Source organism: Chaetura pelagica, unplaced genomic scaffold, assembly GCF_000747805.2.
Source record: "Chaetura pelagica isolate M959 unplaced genomic scaffold, ChaPel_1.0 scaffold101, whole genome shotgun sequence".
NCBI classification, from domain to species: Eukaryota; Metazoa; Chordata; class Aves; order Apodiformes; family Apodidae; genus Chaetura; species Chaetura pelagica.
This window is the reverse complement of record NW_009952564.1, coordinates 2,026,338-2,045,631: the sequence shown is the minus strand read 5'-3', so window position 1 is coordinate 2,045,631 and position 19,294 is coordinate 2,026,338. Positions and strand designations below refer to the sequence as shown.

The 19,294-nt window shown below is 38.9% G+C and overlaps 1 protein-coding gene across 1 annotated transcript in view; it reads right to left on the bottom strand.

The window, feature by feature from the left end:
- The window catches only part of FILIP1L (filamin A interacting protein 1-like), a 66,214-nt gene extending 49,569 nt beyond the window's left edge, over positions 1 to 16,645 (bottom strand). Inside the window, exons 1-3 of the mRNA XM_009993343.1 lie at positions 16,382 to 16,645; positions 13,070 to 13,243; positions 5,908 to 6,086 (exon numbers count right to left, since the gene is read on the bottom strand). Coding sequence (XP_009991645.1) covers positions 5,908 to 6,086; positions 13,070 to 13,243; positions 16,382 to 16,645 — 617 coding nt within the window. The remainder of the gene's footprint in view (positions 1 to 5,907; positions 6,087 to 13,069; positions 13,244 to 16,381) is intronic.
- Between the last annotated feature and the right edge of the window lie 2,649 nt (positions 16,646 to 19,294).

Genomic DNA, 19,294 nt, shown 5'->3' with positions numbered 1-19,294 from the left:
GTGGGTTTTTTTTGTTGTTTTTTTTTTGTTTGTGGGGTTTTGTTGGGGGTTTTTTTGTGTGTTTGGTTTTTTTTCATTTTTGTTTACTTGCTTGATTTGTTTTGTTGCTTTTAAAATTTTTTTATTTTTAATTTTTCTTGGAGTTTCTATGACGAAGAATTTGTGAAAGGCTTAGGTGGAAATTGTGCCTGGTTATCACAGGCTGAGTGACAAACAGTATAACTTGGTTACCCCAGTTTTAAGAACTGAGGTATTAGAGAATCTTAAGGATGAAGCCAGGGGAGAGGCTGAGTTCCCTTCTAGTCTTGTGGAGTTGCGGATGATGGCAGGTTGCTCACAAATGCTGAGATTTGTTGTTGGGGTCATGGTTAGAGTAGACTGGAGTCATCAGCATAGAGATGATGGCTGTCTCTGACTTTCTGTGAGAAGAACAGAGTGTGCATGGATAAAGAGAAGACCAAAAGAGTAAGACCTGCTAAGTCCTATGGACAGAGTAGCAGATGCACAATGAGGAGTTTGCAACTCAGAGTACAATGTGGGAACGTTTAGAGAAATGAGTCCAACTGGAGTCACAGAAACTGTGGCTAATATGGCATGGAGGTGCTGAATCTTCATTTGTGTCTAAGGCAGCCAAAAGATCAGAGACGGTGAAGATGGATTAGGTTCAGAGGTTTGCCAGAAGAAAAGTTCCTTAGCCTTTAATGAGAGCAGTTTTAGTTGAACATGGGAGAGATGCCAGACCAGAATTATGCCTACAGTGAAACTGAGGGAAAAGGTCTCCTGGTGAGGATGGCAAAGACTATGTCAGGAGCCCAGGCACCAGCAGAAAGACTGTCTCTTGGAGATCTTCAACAGTCAGCTGGACAGGGTCTGAGAAACCTGATCTGACTGTGAAGTTAGCCCTGCACTCAGCAGGTTGTGCTGAAGACCTCTAGAGAACTCTTCTAGCCTGTATCACTAGACAACACATGGTATTAACTTAGTAACCTTGAGGGGGACAGCAGTTGGAGCAACAACCACAGTGTTTTATGGTGTTTTGTTAGATAAGAAAGACTACAGTCATGAGATGTTTGCAGATCAAGTTCCATTTTTTTATGCTCAGGGAATGCTGATTCCTTGTATCAGTTAGTAAGTTTTATCCTAACACTGAAAATGCCCTTTACTTCATGTTTTAAGAAGAAATGTTTGATACAGTGGAGTTTGGTTGTTTGGCTCAGGGTTTTTCATTTGCTTAAAGCATAAGGAGTAAGTTTCCTTTTAGGAAATGTTAGGTTTATCTTATATGTAAACAGTGTTTTCTTCTTTGGACTGTTATCTCGATGTGGCCTTTGTGAGTGTGAATTCTGGGCTAAAGCAAAAAACTTACGGCTTTCCTCTCTGTAGCAAAGAACCCTCATCTTAGTAGATGATTGTTACACTAAAGATCTTATTTATTACTGCTATACCACCTGCAGAGTTTTATGCTAATATTTTGATTCCTGTGAGCAACATTTATCATAACTGCCTTTAAAAATCAATTTGCATTGCTTATTAGCAAACTGCTATTGTTTTTTCTGTTCTATTGAGCATTCACTTTTTAAAATGGTGACTGTGACTGTTTTCTTCAACTTACATCTCCCATTCCTTTTAGTGTTCAGAAAATTGGTAATAACTGTTCTTGTGTAATACTTAAAACTCCTTGAGATTTGCAGAGGAAAGGGGCTGTTGTAGTGCTAATCATTGTATTCTTCCATTGTTGGTTTGGTGTTTTGTTTTTTTGGGGAGTGGAGAGTAATATATAAACACATACTTGTGTGCATGTAGATGTGTTTTAGCTTGGTAATATGTTTTTAAAAATGGCAGATTTTATTATTTCATTGTCCTACAAAAACACAGAATGTGTATAAATGTATTTGAATAAGTAAGTTCATCCTCAGGGAAAATAGAGTGGAACCTGGATTTGAATCTAATCTAATCTATTCTTTCTACTTCTTGATTCTGCCTTTCATCCCCCAAACCCATCATATGCAAGAGCCTCTAAACAAGCTCAATGGCTTTTATGCTATAGTTCTTCAGGTGCACCCAGTAGTCTCTGTACCTAACTTCTGGAGTTCTTTCACATTCCTGTGAGTTTAGGAGCTGCTGTTTCTTTAGGCTTCAGCAGTACAAAAACATTGTCCCTTCTACACTCCAGTAGACTTTGTCTAGTACTTTGTAATGGACGTGTAGCTTGTCTTTGTGTATTCCTGTCTTTTCTGCGCATGTGCAGAGTGCAATTCATGTTGAACTGTAAGAAAGATCTATCCAGTTGTTGCCCATCAGCCTCCCTTTCTCCAGAAAACTGTTTCTTATCTGATAGGGGTTGGTCAGTGACTACATGCTTTAAAAGTGTGTATGAGTGAAGATTAATAAAAATACTGATAGTAGCATGACTTTATCATTCTTCTAGTGGTGAATGTCTGTTGCTAGATGTTGAGACTTTTCAATTTGGAAGACTTAATTTTTGCCTCTTAGTTGTAGTAGGACTATGAAGGATTATGTTTGGCTGGCAACAAGAAAAATGCTTAAAACGCCTAAAGAGTTAACATTAAACACTAACCAGTTCTCACATTTAGAAAGGTGTCTCTAGTCCTGTCATAAGTTTAAACTCCCACATCTGACAATATACAACTGCTGGGGCCAAACTTAGCCTTGTTGTCTTGCTATGGAATCAAAGGGGTTCTTGTATTATTAAGGTGAAGGGTTTTAATGGACACAGTGAAGACTGCTAATGTTTTGCATGATCCAAACATGTTTTCTAACTCTTCTAATGAGAAATGTGTTGTATGGAGATAGTAAGGCAGTAGAAAGGCCCTTGTGATGGAGGCTTGCATAGTTTTTGTAAAGCATGATTGTCTGATGAATTAGTTCAGCACTAAAATTTTCATATAAGAATTCTTCAGTTCTCTACTTCTTGAGCACATACATAAGAACAAGGAGATGCTTTCTCTCTGCTTTACTTGAAAATAAGGTCAGTCATATGGAAGAGCTTTTTACTGTGAGGGTTGCAGTGCACTGGAACAGGGTCCTCAGAGAGGCTGTGAGTCTCCTTCTCTGGACACCTTCAGGACGTGTCTGAATGCCTTTCTGAGTGATCTGCCCTAGTTGTGTGTGGGTTTTTCGGTCCTACTCTGGATGGGAGATTGGACTCAATGATCTTCAGAGGTCCCTTCCAACCTCTAACATTCTGTGATTCTGTGATATGTAAGAGTTGGAATTGACTGATAATTTCTTTATTTGTGCTGTCAAGAGTAGTTTTCAGTGCTTGAGCATCACTGTCTCATAATTTTAATTTTTTAATTTTATTTTAACCACATAATCACATTAATCATGTACCTTAGTTGTCTTACATCCATTCTGTGCTCTTCAAGGATATCATTAGCATCTGTGACCTTGATGAAAGCAAGACACTTTTTTCACTAATTGAATGGAATTTCAGATTTTGCTTAGAAACTGAAATACTGTTAGGAATTTTATATACCCTTCCACACTTGGAAGAGGGTACTGCTTATGGCTGAGAAAAGAAGTAGCTCATCTATGAATGCTTAATACTTTTCTGATTAATTTATTTTTTTACTTGAATTGAGGGGAGGAACAAAAATTGGTCACTACTTTATGTATGAAACTTTTCAGAGTTCTACTTGTTCTTAATCCAAATGCAAAATTCACATCCTGAGAAAATTTTAACTGGGACTAAGTTTTGTGAAATGGAAGAAGAGTTCACTTTGTTGTGTATGGGTCTGTAATCTGAATGTCAATTTAGGCAGGCTAATGTAGAAGGAAAGCTGTGCTTTAACGTGGTGAACGGTTTTTAGTTGTGAGCTTTTTTGTTGGTAGGTGTTTTTTTGGGCTGGTTTTTTTTTTGTAGCTCATCTATGAATGCTTAATACTTTTCTGATTAATTTATTTTTTTACTTGAATTGAGGGGAGGAACAAAAATTGGTCACTACTTTATGTATGAAACTTTTCAGAGTTCTACTTGTTCTTAATCCAAATGCAAAATTCACATCCTGAGAAAATTTTAACTGGGACTAAGTTTTGTGAAATGGAAGAAGAGTTCACTTTGTTGTGTATGGGTCTGTAATCTGAATGTCAATTTAGGCAGGCTAATGTAGAAGGAAAGCTGTGCTTTAACGTGGTGAACGGTTTTTAGTTGTGAGCTTTTTTGTTGGTAGGTGTTTTTTTGGGCTGGTTTTTTTTTTGTTTTTTTTTTTGCTTTTTTTGTTATGGCAGGCAATTGACTAGAGATCTTGATGGCAACATTACTTGGCAAACATTTTGGAATCAGCTCAACACGTGACATCACACCCCCTTAAGGTTTTCCACATAAAATACGTCCTCCAAAGAAAATACGAAAATTGAGACTTAATCTGAAATCTATTATTATATCCTCTAAGGTTTCATTAGACATCTCAGTATTCCCCTGCCTGGCCCTCTCCTATTCCCCCCCTTTTCCAGGCAGATAGACTAGATGTTGCAGATAAGACTGTTGTTTTATTGTCTCCTTGGGGGGAATATGGAGGGAAAAGAGCTTTAATCCCCTGTGTACCCTGTTTTCATGAGGAAAAAAAACCTACAAAGACTCTGATGCTTAGTCTTTCCTTCTGTGCAGCTTTTCATGCTGTGTGAGCACATGTGTCTGATGTAACATTTTGCCACTTTTAGCAACTGTAGTTAGCTGTGTCTCTAGGAGATGAGTGTCTCCTACTTCTTGAGGAAAAGACAGCAGAGATAAAAGCTTCCATTCATCTCAAGTTTTGGTCCTGATACGACAATGTTTCACAGAAAACAGTTCTTGGAGAAAAAAATTCAGTTCTGTGCCTTGTGAGGGGACTTTGTATGTGCTTTTCTGTGTGTGCCTGTGCTTGCCTGCATCTGTATACATTTTCTGAGAAGCAAAGGGTTTTTTCCTTAGGTGTTTTAATTGCAATCCATAAATATGGCTGCGTACTCCATAGGAAGCATATGTGCTATGTTAGATAGACCTGCAGGAGAGAGGTGTAGCTCGAAGTGTGAACGCTGCCAAAATACATGGAACATGATGTTACACAGGCAAAGCAGAGGAAGAATTATCTATGCATGCTGTGAGTTTAGAAGAGGCTCAACATTCTCACACCCAAACATTTCCATCTGGAAGCTGTTCCTAAGCAAAAGGAAACAGACACAATATTCTCCTATCTTCTGGAGTAGCTATCCAGGGAATAGGAAATGTTTTTAGATATTTTTTTCTTCAGTATGTGTTCATTCTAAGTGCAGATTCATAGAAGCCACAGTTTAAAATGGCTTTTTTAAAATACAGTAAATGACATTAAATTCTTCTGTCTGTCTTCTGAGAATTGGTACTGAAACCCTCACACCGTGTGGCATTTTTAGGTTGCACTTAAAGTTGGATTTGTTGGGTTTGTGCCAATCCTGATACCTGAACTTTGTGACGTTCTTATTTTCAAAGCTTACTGTACATTATCCTCTGTCTTTGCTTCCTCTGTTTCTGTGGTCTGTCCAACCACCTTCCTATTTTCATCATGTCTTTTTCTTCTGCCATCAGAGGTTGTGTGTCTGATTTCATATTCTGTTACTTACCTACTGCAGTATACACTGAGCATCTTAAATATGATGGAAGGGTTCACCTGCTGTGACTTTACACATTAGTGTATCTCCCTGTATTCTCTGTAGTGTAACATACCTGTCTTCCTGCCACAGTGCTGAAGAATCCGTGAACCATTTGACTTATCTCACCTGCTGATGGTGATGGAGGCACTACTGTTACTCAGGTATAATTAGTCATGTTTTCACAGCTGACGTCTCAAAATACAACTCTGCAAATATTTCTGACTTACAACGGATGCAGAATAAGAAGGTTAAATTCTAAGTATTTCTTAGTAACCTTACCTTTCCCGTTCTTGTTCCAGTACATTTGTGAACTCATCACTTTTTTCCATGTATTTGCTGTGCTTCCTCTTCTCTTCTTCTAGTTCATACAGTGTCTGTCTGTGTGATTTTTCTACCATTAGAAGTTGCTCCAGCATTCTTCTGTGAGTTTCTTTCTGTTTCTCTACAACTTTATCAAGCTGCAAAAAAATGCAAAAACTCAGGCTTTCATTAATGAAAGATTTTGAAAGGCTTAATAATATAAAATGCATTTAATAGCCTAATGGACAGATCCTTTGGTGTCTGTTTTGAAAGGGTTATTTAGTTCTGTCAGATGAAATCTGGCAAATTAGAAAAATAGGTTAAGGTACTCTTTTGCAGGACCCTTTGTCACCTCCTGTTCCTCCTCCTGCCATGACCGATCCTAAACAGCTACTAATTAGCAGTTAGTGTTCCCAGGGCTGTGGTTTTCTCATTGATCATTATGGTAGAGAAACAGATGTCTTGGCAGAAGAAGCCTTTGCTTCACACAGAAGTAGACTGAGTTTTGGTTGAATAGAAATAGCTGCCTTATTTGTAGCTGCATAGGAAACAAGAACATTGAATTATCTTTGTAAGGTAGACAGGTGGATAAAAAAGCAGTTTTCCTCAGATTTCACAGTAAATGTGTGATAAAAACAAGAGTGGAAGGCAATCCTGTCTCCTGTGCTTCCTTTGAGCATGGCTCTGGGTTTCTGGAGTGGCTAAGCACTAAGCTTTGAAATGGTTCTCAGTATTTTTATTAAAAAGTAGTGTTTCCTGTTTTGTTCCTCAAATGTTAGACATTGTAAAGGGGTGCCTTGCAGATGGCACCTTTATAGCACACTTTGAACGTCAGATTCCCTCTCCTTCCCCAAGGATTTCTGCTGAGCTTCTAAATATTATTATATAGCGATATTTTAATTTAAATAATTTGTTTTTGGCTTCAGCAATAGTTCTAGGTTTTTCTAAACACAGAAGTGTTGGCATAACTGTTCACTGGAGCTATGCTGTTAAAATGATTTTCACAGACTAAGATAAAGTTATCTTTCTGAGAATTCTGTCATAATTTTGAGTTCTTTATGTGACTGAGTGTTCTGGTTTGGTGGGTTTTTTGGTAGCTAGGGAAGGGTCACAGGAGTGGCTCCTATAAGAAGCTGAGAAGCTCCCCCTACTCCAAACCCAGCCAAAGAGCCATTAGAGGGACAACAGATGCGTGGACAATAGGAATGTGGTGGAACATTCCCTGAAGGCACCAGGAGGGGTGAACTTGGCCACTGGACTTGGATTTTGCAGCCAGTGGATTTGCTGCCTGTGAACTCTGATTTTGCAGCTTTGGAAGATCCAGGTGCCAGGGGAGTTAGACGTTCCTCAAGCAGCCTGTGACTCTGTGAGAAGCCCACACTGGAGCAGCTTGCTCCAGACTTTGTGGGAAGGACTCATGAAGGAGAGGTTCATGGAGGACTCTCTCCCATGTGAGGGACCCCATGGGGAAGAAGGGAAGGGCTTCCTTCCTCCTTCCTTTCAGGGAAGGAATCCTTCTTCCCAAGGAAGAAGGAGTGGCAAGAGCCACCAGCCTGTGAACTGACTCTAAACCCCATCCCCTGTCCCCCTGTGCTGCTGGGGGGAAGGAGGGAGAGAAACCAGGAACAAAGGGATTTGGGACTGGGAGGAAGGGATGGGTGAGGTAACATCTGCAAGCCCTGCTCTGTGTGTGTCTGTGTCCTGTCTGTGTTTGATTTGTATTAAGTTAAATTATTATTATTTCTTCCCCAAGTTGAGTCTGTTTTGCCTGGGACCTTAATCGGTGAAGAGCCCTCCTTGTCCTTTGTATCAACCCAGGAGCTTTGTCCTCCTCATCCCAGAGAGTGTGTGTGGAGGGGGGTAGTTGGGTGAGCAGCCATGGGGCTGTTCCTTTGTTGTCATGTTGTCCCAGACCATGACATTATTGGCAAGCCAGGCAGGAGAGACACAAGGAACCACAACACTGAGTTATTCAAGTGTATGTGTATGAAACCAGAAGTTTTCCTCCTTAGGCATTACTGATCTAGCTGAAGCTTGAGGAACATAAACTGAAGGCCAACTGAAGACCTGGATAAAGTCTGTATTAGTGGGAATCTTTGTTCCCTGCTCATTCCTCTTCCCCTGTGGAGACTGCCTCCTTCATCAAGTCAACACAGGAATCCTCGTATCCCTTTTGGAATAGAGAAATTTAAAGCTCAAAGCCCAGTGACTCTTTTTAACAACAGTCTGTTCTAGTAAGTCAAGCTGCTTTGCAGTGCTTTACTCTATTAATAGGAAAGTATTCACAAATGGGCAATGTGGGAAGCAACGCTGGTTCTGGGTCTCCAACATTTCCCCCACAAGGAATTTCATGTGTCAGAAGAAACACTGAGGCTTCAGATTCTTAGGACGACTGCTTATTTTGGACAGTTTAATTCCAAGGAGTATGATTAATTATCTTCTCCTGAGCTGGAATGCCTAAACATGAGTTTCTTGAGTAAGTGAGAATTTCCTCAATTTCTACATGGGCTTCCAAGTCTCCCCCTGCTTACCTCAGCTTCTTTGTAAGCTTTTTAGATCTATGTTTCTTGTACATCATTGTTAACTTTTTTGGTCACACTTTGATGAATAAAGAAAAAGTAACTAGTGACAAGACTTTGAAGATCATTTGAGTCAAAAATATTCCAACAGAAATGTGAATTTTGAAAAACTGCCTGTTCTTTTTTCTTAACGCATTAGAGAGTGTCTTTTCTGTTGCGAAATAGCTGAGCTCATGCAGGATCAAAAGTGTAAAGAAATCTACGATTGTCCTTTTTGGTTGTTTAGTGTCTCTCTTTCAGCAGGTTGTTATGGTTTATATCACCTCATTCACTCATATGTTGCACACTTTCACACCAGCAAGGTCAATGCTTTCTGGAACTATAATTGTGTAGTAGGACCTCTCATGGGAAAACATCTCTTACCTAAACCCTTGCATATGCAAGCTTTCTCAGTAAGCAAGCACCGCCTTATACAGTAATCTCTTGGCTGTGTTTCCCATGTCTTTTACAGAGGTTGAGAACTGAATTGCCTTAAAAGGTCAAGTTGAAGAAAACTGGCCCTTTTAAATTTCTCCACACTCTTCTTCCACGGGAAGTGGAAATTTCAAAATTTAAAATCTTTTGTTCAGCTGCTAGTTTACCAGAATGAGAGAATTTTCAGTGTATTTTATCAACCTTCCTCCCTCTCCAAAATGTCTGAGGGTTTTTTGGAAACAGCAGTTGCACAGATGTGTGAATCACCATCTTCAGAGTTTCTGATCCTCAGCTTTTGAAAGGTCACACTGTTGAATGAATACATGCTGTTCTCGGAAGGCAACCTGCCTTGTTTTTTTGGTAAAGTTCTGATGTGATGCTGTTTGCAACTATGGGTCTGTCATACTTCAGTTGCTGTGAACTGGGCATCTGCCTTGCATGGTACAGCTTGCTGGTCTCAGCCCTCAGCATGAGATCAAGTGGGGAAGAAGGCAAAGGCAACAACTTGAGATTTCTTTTGACAGGCAGTCTGCATGGATGGGGTTAAGCAAGTAATGGATTGGACCACTGCTTTAAAAGTATATGGAAGAACCTGAGAGGATGTGTAAATTGCTGTCATAAGAAAACCCTGAAATTTCTGCCTACAAGCTGATCATAAATCAAGTGACTTCTGTTTCCAAACATTAATGCCTGATGGAAATGAGCCTTTGGAGACGCAGCAGATCCTACCTTGCAGTTATTGCAGACACTTGAGATCTGCACATAAGCTGCACAGTGGGTAGGGCTGGTTGGCCTTGTGACACTTGCTTGTGTTACTGTGCAGCAGGTCCCTGTAGGACCAAGCAGACCAGAGTCTGGTACTGGGTTGCTGCAATCCTGTGTGGGTTTTTTTTTAAGCCCTGTTATGCCCCTCTGTGAGATAATGGCACTGCCTTGTGAAGCAAATTTTGACTCCTGCATTTTCTCTGTGAGATCTTGTGGCTGACTCCTATGTATCCAGCAGGGAAAAGAGAGAAGTTGTGTGAACCCCTGCTAGCGTGAGATCCTCTCCCAGGAGCAGTCTCTAGCAGCCCCTTTGTTCCTCAGATTACTCTGTCTAAATGCTAAAGCTGCATATGCAGAAGTATCAATTTGTATGCACACACACATTTACTCAGCATATACAGTTCTTGGCAAAATCTGTAGAGGACTAATAAGCAGCAGTATAAATGTCTTCTGTTGAGAATTAAAGTGATAAAATCTTAATTAAGTGATTTGTTATTTTTTTCTTGCTAACCATATGGGCTTTTTGAACATACTGTACAATACAATGGAAAATAAGAGACATGGACTTACGTAAGTGTGAATAGTTCAGCAAGCTAAAAATTCACATGAATGTAATAGTTTAAATACATTTTGCCACCAACTTGTGTCTGAAGTCAAAACTAGGATGGTATGTCTCATATCCATTTCATTGAAACTGAACTTTTTGTCTTTTAACTTTGTTGTGTGTTTGGCACAACCAGAGTAAAATCCAGGTTGGTTACATTTCTTTATTCAAAGTTCAGTGAAATAGTATTCATGGTAATAATATCCTCATGGTCATTGTTTATAGATTTGTAATCTTGAGTTTAGGATTGCTGGAGATTATGGGAGATGTTTCTTCCTTGTCTGTTTCAGCCCTATTTGAGCCAAGTTTCCACGTGGGTATGTTGGCCTGCTTCTCCTGTATGTCTCTTCCTATGACTGTAACTTACTGATGCCCTACAGCTGTCATCATTAGAAAGCCGTGACCAACACTTGTAAGACATTTTGACGATGCAATCAGATCTACTTTGTTAAAAGGCTGAGGAGAATGCATCTTTCCTTGAGTTGATTTGCACCAGAATAAAATAAAAAAAAATAAATTAAATGTTGTGTTGTCCTTGGTGGATGCAGAATATAGACTTTCCTCTAGTTTTGCTGCTTTTAGAGTTTTCAAAGGGGTAGGAGGTTTGTTCATCACATTTCAAATAGTGAGCCACCAATTTTTTTTAATCTTTGACTGTGTTATTGGAAGCTGGGGAGGGTTAGAAACCAGAAGTGGATTTCTAATTCCACGCCAGTTTGAAACATGAGAAAACGACACAAGAAATTCTGTTACCTTCCTCTTTATTTCTCTTGTCCTACATTACTTTCTCTGATGGTTTTTTGATATTTTTTTTTAAACTTTATTTTTTTGTTTTTAAATCTGGGAAAATGGTTCTTACACTATTATTCTGTGTTTACTAGAATGCTGAATACTTTTTGTTTTCTGTTTAAGAGAAGTGGCAATTTGTCTGAAACCAGATTGGCTTATCTGGCATGTGCTAGGTTGTGGAAGAAAATAACTGTAGAGCAAATGCAGCTGAAAACCCTTCTGCTTTCAAAAATAAATAAAAATCTCATAGCCAGTGAAGACATGCTTTTGGTCTGTCACACTCATAAATTTTGCAAAGGACAATGTATTACTACTGTTTTCTGGTTTACTACATTTCTTCATCTGTGAATCCTGTTGCTAGTAAGTAAAACTGTGCAGTCACCAAATTTCCCCACTCCATTCTTAACCAAATTTGCCAAGGAACTTCACAAAGTTTGATAGATGAGCGAGTTCTGAGAGACTTGTAAAGGACCAGTAATCTTAGTCTTGCCTTCTGAAATTCACTGTATTTTCAATTGAGTTTTGGGAAGATCCTCTATGGTCAGGGCTACAAGGCTGTGTTGTCAGTGATGAGACCCTGCTTTAGAAGAGCTGAATCAGCAGAGATTTTGTAAGCAGATACACATGTCATGGTAGCAAAGGGGAGATCTAAATTATCAGTTTCCATACTTTGTGGCTGGTTCCTCATCTCACTTGGGTTTTATAAATGTTTAAGAAATCCAGGCAAAAATGAAATGGATCTCTAACTTAATTTGGGGGGATTTTGTAATGGAAATTGTGGAATGCCTGCTGATTATGGCGTCTTCAGGTTTACCAAGTTATACGAAGTGTCAGTGCCTTTCTAGTCTTTCAGTTGCTCTTGGGGTGTTTAACTTTGCCTTTTGGAATTGCCAGTGGTGTCAGAAATCCGTTCTCTGCCATTAAGTGTAAGAAGGAAACAGCATGTATAAACTTAGGTAAAGTAACAAACTGAACTTGTGTTTTCAAACTTTTTTTGACTTCCAGTAATTTCCATTTGCACTCCTAGGTTTCTGTGACATAATGCCACAATATTCTAAAATAAATTAACGTCCACAGAACTAAATCTGTTTCAGATTGTAGTCAGAGATTTTAACCTTCGAACCTCTGAAATCAGTGCTGACCTTTTGCCTGACATAATTTTCTCTGAAATGAGCTCTGTATCCTTACATACATTTCTGTTCAGAAATCTTGTAAAACACTAGTTAGAATAATTTTTTTTGCATATTTTCTTCTTTTATATTTTTATCATTATTATCTATATTGGGCAGCATATTGAAAATGTTTATGTAAATTCAAGAGGAGATGTATACTTGGGAAAAAACAGCGTATTCTGGTATGAAGGGTTTTTAACATCCAGTGATCTGCATTGCAGGGCAGAAATAAAATCCACATAACACTGTTCGAAAAATATGACTACTGCTGCAGTGTAATTAAACTAAACATTACTTAGGTATAATGTGAGAATATTAGATTTCTGCCTGAATTGAGTTTCTAATGACAGTTCATTACAGTAGCTACTCAGATCAAGCAGACCTAACTAACCCATGACTCCCCCAGAATTAGTGGGAGCAGGAATATTTCAAGGTAGGCATTACTGCCATTACTGCTAAGTGGGCCTTTTCCAGCTGTTGGTAAGATTTTCTCAATGAGACAAATAGGGAAGCATCTGTTTGGTTGGGTTGAATATGGATAACAGGGAGAAGAAGAAGGCAGTGTCAGAAATAAAAGGCTGATTAACAGAGTTTGAGTTACACAAAATCAAGTCTGTCTATGTCTAAAGCCCCACGTGCACAGTAGAAATGAGGAATAGATACCTGTTTTTATTAGGGACCCTGGACTTTGTTCTGCTGTCACACTCATGTTAGGTTCTAGATTTAGAGCTCATATGCTTTCGTTCCCTGAAGTCAGTGAGATAAGTTCTGTTGAATTGGGTGGAAGCTACAGTTAAACATCAATTCTATGTTCATACCTCTCTCATAGGCTTTTCATAGACATCTTCTTGCCATTGCTCAGCCTTTGTTTGAATAGCGTCTCGCTGGAGAGCCTCTAACACCTTCTTGGGAGTAACAAAGCCATATTGTGCTTCAAGCAAAGCCAAGTCAATTTTTTCAGCCTTAAGTACTCCTATAACTTCATCTTGAGCCTGCAGAAACAGAAAGTAAGGTTTTATTTTGTTAAACTCTGTATGTGTATTTATAGATTGGCTTTTTACTTTGATCTTAAGGAAACTCAAAAACTTGTAAAAAAATACTGTGTATGTAAAGTGCCTGAAAAAAGTTACTAGTGTGAAGATAGTTAAAAAGCATAAGGGAAGTATTGGTCCTTGCCTTTTTTTAGCTCTGCATAAACTCCAAAATCTTCAGAACCATTATCAAAGGACTTAAGTCCTTTGGTAGTGATTAGGTCTTATTGCTGTTTCTGGATCAGTGTGTAGCATTCACAACTCAAAGTTTCAGGGTAAATTCTGATATGTGGTATTAGAAGCTGTTTTTAAATTGTTAGTGAAAGATGTCAAGAGAGTTCTTGAAGCCTGGAAGTGTTACACATTTGGTATACTCTGTGTGCAACGGTGGCTTCTGTAGTTTAAACCCACCTGGGATCATCTGCTTCTGTTGTTACACTGAGCTTGTTTGACAGCTGAATGTTGTGAGGTGTGTGGTGCAGGGGATGTGACCCTTTGCAACACGCATTCCAAAGGCATGCAATAATGGCAGTTCTTTAAAAGAAGATTAATTGCCTTCAAAGCTGGCAGTGGGGTCCCTGTGTATGCATGTGTACGTGCAAGTGAGAGACCATGTCTCAAGTAAGCAGTCTTGCAGCATCGAGCGTTTTGGAAGTAAATGCTGTAAGGGTATTCTCAATTTGTGAGTGCATGCTAAAAAAACGCATTTAAAAAGATAGTAGTTAGGGGAAAGTGGTGTTATCTGGTTTCCAAAAACCATGTAGTTTCAAAAAGTGTAGTTTCAAAAAGTATAGCCTAAAAGTGTGCATTATACTTTTCCTTTTGTTGATGTAGTTTCATTTCCTAAATCTTCTAAAATATCTGATGACATCCTGTTACCAAAGAGTAGCTACAGTGTTTTCTCAGGCATGTTTTCAATATGTTCTTCTATGTATTTCAGAAATTCTTGTGCAAGCTGGCAGGTGCACGTACCTTCTCTTCCTGTCAGTCAACAATGCTCTCATGCTTTATGCTTCAGAAATGTGCTGTATGTATCTGCAGTATTTGAAGTGACTTATAGATTCCCTTTGTTCTTTGTTGGTTGTTTGTTTTTTTTTTTTAAACACAAATAAAAAACAAAACCCACAAAGAACATGTCTTTACTGTAAAGTTTTTAGCTCCCAGATGTTAAGTTGGAGGGGACAGAATACCTGCTGCAAATATTTCCTCATTGTTTTAAAATCCCACTTCTAATGATAATATGTTCTTTCATGAGAACTTCAAGAAAAACTGGTTTAGGTCACCACCTCTCCTGGGATTGTGTCTGTTTCTTTTTTATTCCTGCATCCTCTGGTGGTGGAGGTTGCCCACTGCCTCCATTAGAGTGGCACAACTGCATGAACTGTCTCAAACTTCCCTTGTCTGCAATGATCTCAGTTAAAGCCAAAATGAAATACATGTAATCCTAGAAGGGTAGAATACGAAGAGAGGAAATCAGAAAGAGAAAAATGTATCAGGAGAGTGTAACGCTTTCAGTCTGACTGTTCTTGACTGGAGCACTTCTGTAGCTCTCTTTTGTAACTGTGTTAAAAAATATACTAAAAAAATCTATTTCTAATACTTACCATTAGGAAAAAGCCTAGAAGGAGGGATCTTTGTGCATCTTAAGTGTTCTGGAATCAGGGAATAATGGCACCTAACTTTGAAACTTAATTATGGTTGGATTGACAGCTGATCTTCAGAGATTGGACATTACAGGAGGTGGAAAATTAGGAATTAAAATGAACTTTCAATTTTTTTTCTTTTACAGTGCTTCCTCTGGTGTGTCAGACATGCTTTAAGATCTTTGTATCAGGCTCCTTATTTTTCAGTTTCTCATTTTGCTCTGTTTCAGCTTTAAATCTTAAGAATTTAAATGTGTGTTTATTTTATAGATACATTTTTTAATGTTACACAAATGTAATGAGGTGTGTGTAATACATAAAAATATATTTACGTACACATCTCTTTTGAGAGGAAGAGAAGATTTTGAAGCGGTGTGGCATCTGCATTTTAACTTAAAAAATGGTAAGTGAGAAGGAGATAAATGTTTCTTAAAGAAATCGTTGTTTGCATAAAGAAGTGTTCTATATAAGTTTGCCTTGGATCTGCTCTCAGAGGTTGGCACATCTATCAGATATTCATATTATATGTGTGTTCTGTTAAGCATGCATGTTTTATTATGTAAATATAAATGCATATGTTAAGAATGGAACTACCCAGATATTGTCTAGGTAGTAAACTCTGAAACCATGCAATATACCCATTTATGCCACTTTGTGCAGTTAAGTTTTCCCTCTGCCTGTGAGGACTTTCAAGTGACCATCACTACTTCCATGCAGTCAGCCTGCCAGAGAAACATTCTGCCTGCTCACTGGAAATCTGGTTCCCACTTCCTGAAATTACATTTGACCAGGTTAGGCATCATTTACCACTTGGGATCTGGCTCCTTTTCCAGATAGAAGAATGCTCACTCTTCAGAATTCTGTATCTTGTGGGCTAACTGGCATGCAACACTTAAGCTTCATATTATGGGAAATAAAATGGCTATTTTTATTTTTCTAGAAAAAACATCTTAGAATACTGTTGAGCGAGTTACTTCTTGTAATCTGGCACATTCTGATTTGTAGGGAGTAATGCTTGTGACTTCACAGGAAAGAGAGGAGATAAGAAATAATTAATAGATCTTAAAGGTCTCTAATGTGTTCCTCATGTAGGTTTTACAGTGACAAATACCTTGTATTCAAAGTACTTAGAATGTGGCATCAGAATAGGAAAGCTTTTTGAGTTCTCTGCTTTGAGAATTACATGAGCCTTCACAGTGGACCATGAGTGTTTTTAGTGTGGTACAGTTATATTGTGAGTACATTTTATTTGCGTTTAGGGGTGGTGTAAAGATCACCTCTTCTGGCTGATAGGTGGAATAATAGCTATAATTTCCATTATTATGTACTTTGCCATTTGTATTTGTCCTGTATCAAATTAGGTAGGGTGTTTTCTTTATATGAAAGCAGCATGTGTTTTATGGTAAATTGGGTGTGTGTGTTTTAATCCAGGATATAAAATAAGACAATAAATCACCTGCAGTTCACCCTCGAGGACACTAAGAAGAAATAGTAAGTCATCACGAGAGAGATCCTCTCTTTGCTTGAAAGAACTTCTTTGCTTTTTCTCTGCCTTAGGGCTTCTTAGGATGGTACTGGCTTGGGCTACATCATCCTTCTGCCTTCCTTGCATGTTTCCTCTCCCACTGCAACCATCCTCTTCTTTATGGTGGCCTTTCAACCTTTGCTGGCTCAGCTTTGGTCTGGTTGGACTTTCTGTGCTGTTACTTCTGGAATGCATGGTTTATATCTCTGAAGCTGAAGGAAGGCAGGGAAAAAAAGTAATTGTTTTAACTAGCAGAGACTATAAAACTATTACCATAATTTATGGTGGATATTATTCTTCCTTTGAGACTAGTAGTTTTCCCTCCCACACAAGGCTGTTTGTCATTTGTGTAAGCCAACAGGAGTGAGCTGTGATTCTTACTGGATATCTGTAATGAAGTAAGTCTTAATTGCCACCACCGCCCCTACAACGTAGCTACCTTGCTGATCACGGTCTCCCCCCCTGCCAGTAACCATGTAGTGTGAAATCTGCTTCCTTAGTCTTAGACTCTAACACTCCAAAGGTGTTAATACCTGGCCAAAGGGACACTTGTTCTAACTAGACCCCTTTGAAGTGCCACTGGTAAGTAAACATACTCTAATGCCCTTGCAGATAAATGACTAACATTGTATAAATATTGATCAACCTCAGGAACTTATTTTTGCTTATCATTGCACAGATTAAGATATGAGTGGATTATAGTCCACCTCTACAGGAAAACTGTTGTCATGGATACCTTCATAAACAGACAAATGCCTGATTGTGTGATTCAAAGGTGAAATTAAACGTGTTCCAAACACAAATAAGGCATGATTTTTCTAATATAAGTGCAATGCTAATTGCTGAAAGGTCCAGAAAATTGTTATGGCCTGTAGTAGGAAGGAGCTAATCCTGCTGCTGCTTTTTGGCATCACAAATATGTGGCTGATAAAGTTCTATTAGATCTCCCACATCCACCACGTTCTGACTCTAAATCCTTTCAATTCCAACTCTGCGACTGCACTCCTTAACTGCGGTAATTTTCCGCTAAACACTAAAAATAGTGCCTTTTGTTGTTTTGCTGCAAGAACAGAGAAAGTGGAAGAAGTTTTTTGGTTTGAAGTTGATGATTCCTGAGTGGGGATAATTTATCAAAAACATTACAAGTGTACAAGAGAAGTGTTCAAGGCCAGTTTGGATGGGGCTCTGAGAAACTTGGTCAGGTGTGAGGTGTCCCTGCCCCTGACAGGGGATTGGAACTAGACGATCTGTAGGGTCACTTCCAAACCAAACCAGTCTGTGATCTATGAAAAACACGGAACGTTTTCTACGATGCTGAAGTATCTTCCAGTATAATTGAAAGCACTTATAATAGCTTGTATTTCATAAGAAAAACTAGTTTCTCCAGGTCTCCAAAAACTAAGGTGTGTCAAATTTGCATGGCAGTGTGCAGTGGAACCTGTTTAGTGAAGCTATGCATCAACAGCATCAGGTTAGGATGGGAGCTTGTTACAATGCCCAAAAGTGAGAGCTGTTCATAGCAGGCTGGCAGTGATGTTAGCTGATGATGATTAGTTTAAGTTGGTGCTCATCCTGTCCTTTTGGTTGAATGTAATTCCTCTGTGTTCACTGTGGTCTGCTTATTAGGCTTAACTAACCTTTTGCATCTTGCTTATGGAGTACTATTATGTTGGAAGCAGACCATTAGTTTCCTTTGAGCATTAAATGCTGAATACCTGCTTTGCATTTGCATACAGTTAATGGCTAGTGTTTATGAAATTAAATGCAGGAGTTGCTAAATCAGGTAACGTGAACGCACTCTAAGCTTGTCAACACACCTTGCTGTTGCAAGCGCAGGACACCATGAAATGCGTAAATAGTCCAGGAAGTCCTTGCATTTTCCCCTCATACATGCAACAGCCTTGATTGGACATCGAGCCACTGTCAAACATGTTGACAACAGGTGCCCATATGACATTCCTTGCAGAAGGGAAGAGGAAATAGTGCATAGGGAAGAGGTTCATATCATTTTCAAGTTTTTTGAATTGGCTGCACCTGGAAGCAGAATCCTGAACTTGAAAGGGCAGTAGCCTCAGTGATCCTGCCAAGAAAGACACTCTCCTGGATGTTTTCTTTTATACTGTACACATGCTGTTGACTTCAAGGTTGCGTGCCATGCAGTTTTTACAGCTGCAGAGGGCTAGCTGTGACTCCCTTTTCAACTCGTCATGCCTACTTCTTAATCAAGTAGATCAGTCTTTTTTGCACTAGCAAAAGGCAGTTAATCCCTGAGAAGGCCAACTGACCTGCTAAATAGGTTACCCTCCTATGGAGATGGCCCCTTTGCTGCATCCCAGGGTGGATTTTTCTTCTTTTCTTGTTGAAAAGAGTAGTTATGTACTCTTCTACCTGCATTCTATTCTGGCATTCCTGAATGCCAGTGCCTACTATTGAATCTGCTAATGCAAATATTATCAGATATGCAAATACTATCAGATTTAGCAGTTAGCATGAATTGTTAGAGATTGAAGTGGCATACTAAATGTATGCTTTAAGCACTTTTTAAGCACTACTTGAATGTAGCTGATGAGAGAGGCACAGAGACTTCAGTATTAATAGGCTGCCTTATTAATGTTGTCTTTGTTGATTCATTTAAGCCTTCTTATTACCTGTACATTGACTGGCATTCATATTACTGTAGTGTTGTCTGTTTGCATAAGGATGTTCATATTAACGTAGTCATCAAGGGGTGTGTGCAGGTACAAGAGAAGGACCATTCAAAACTTAAAATTACTGCAGACAGTACAGATACTGTTGAAGTAAGTAAGGCTGGACCTCAGAAATGGACAAAAATAAACATCTCAT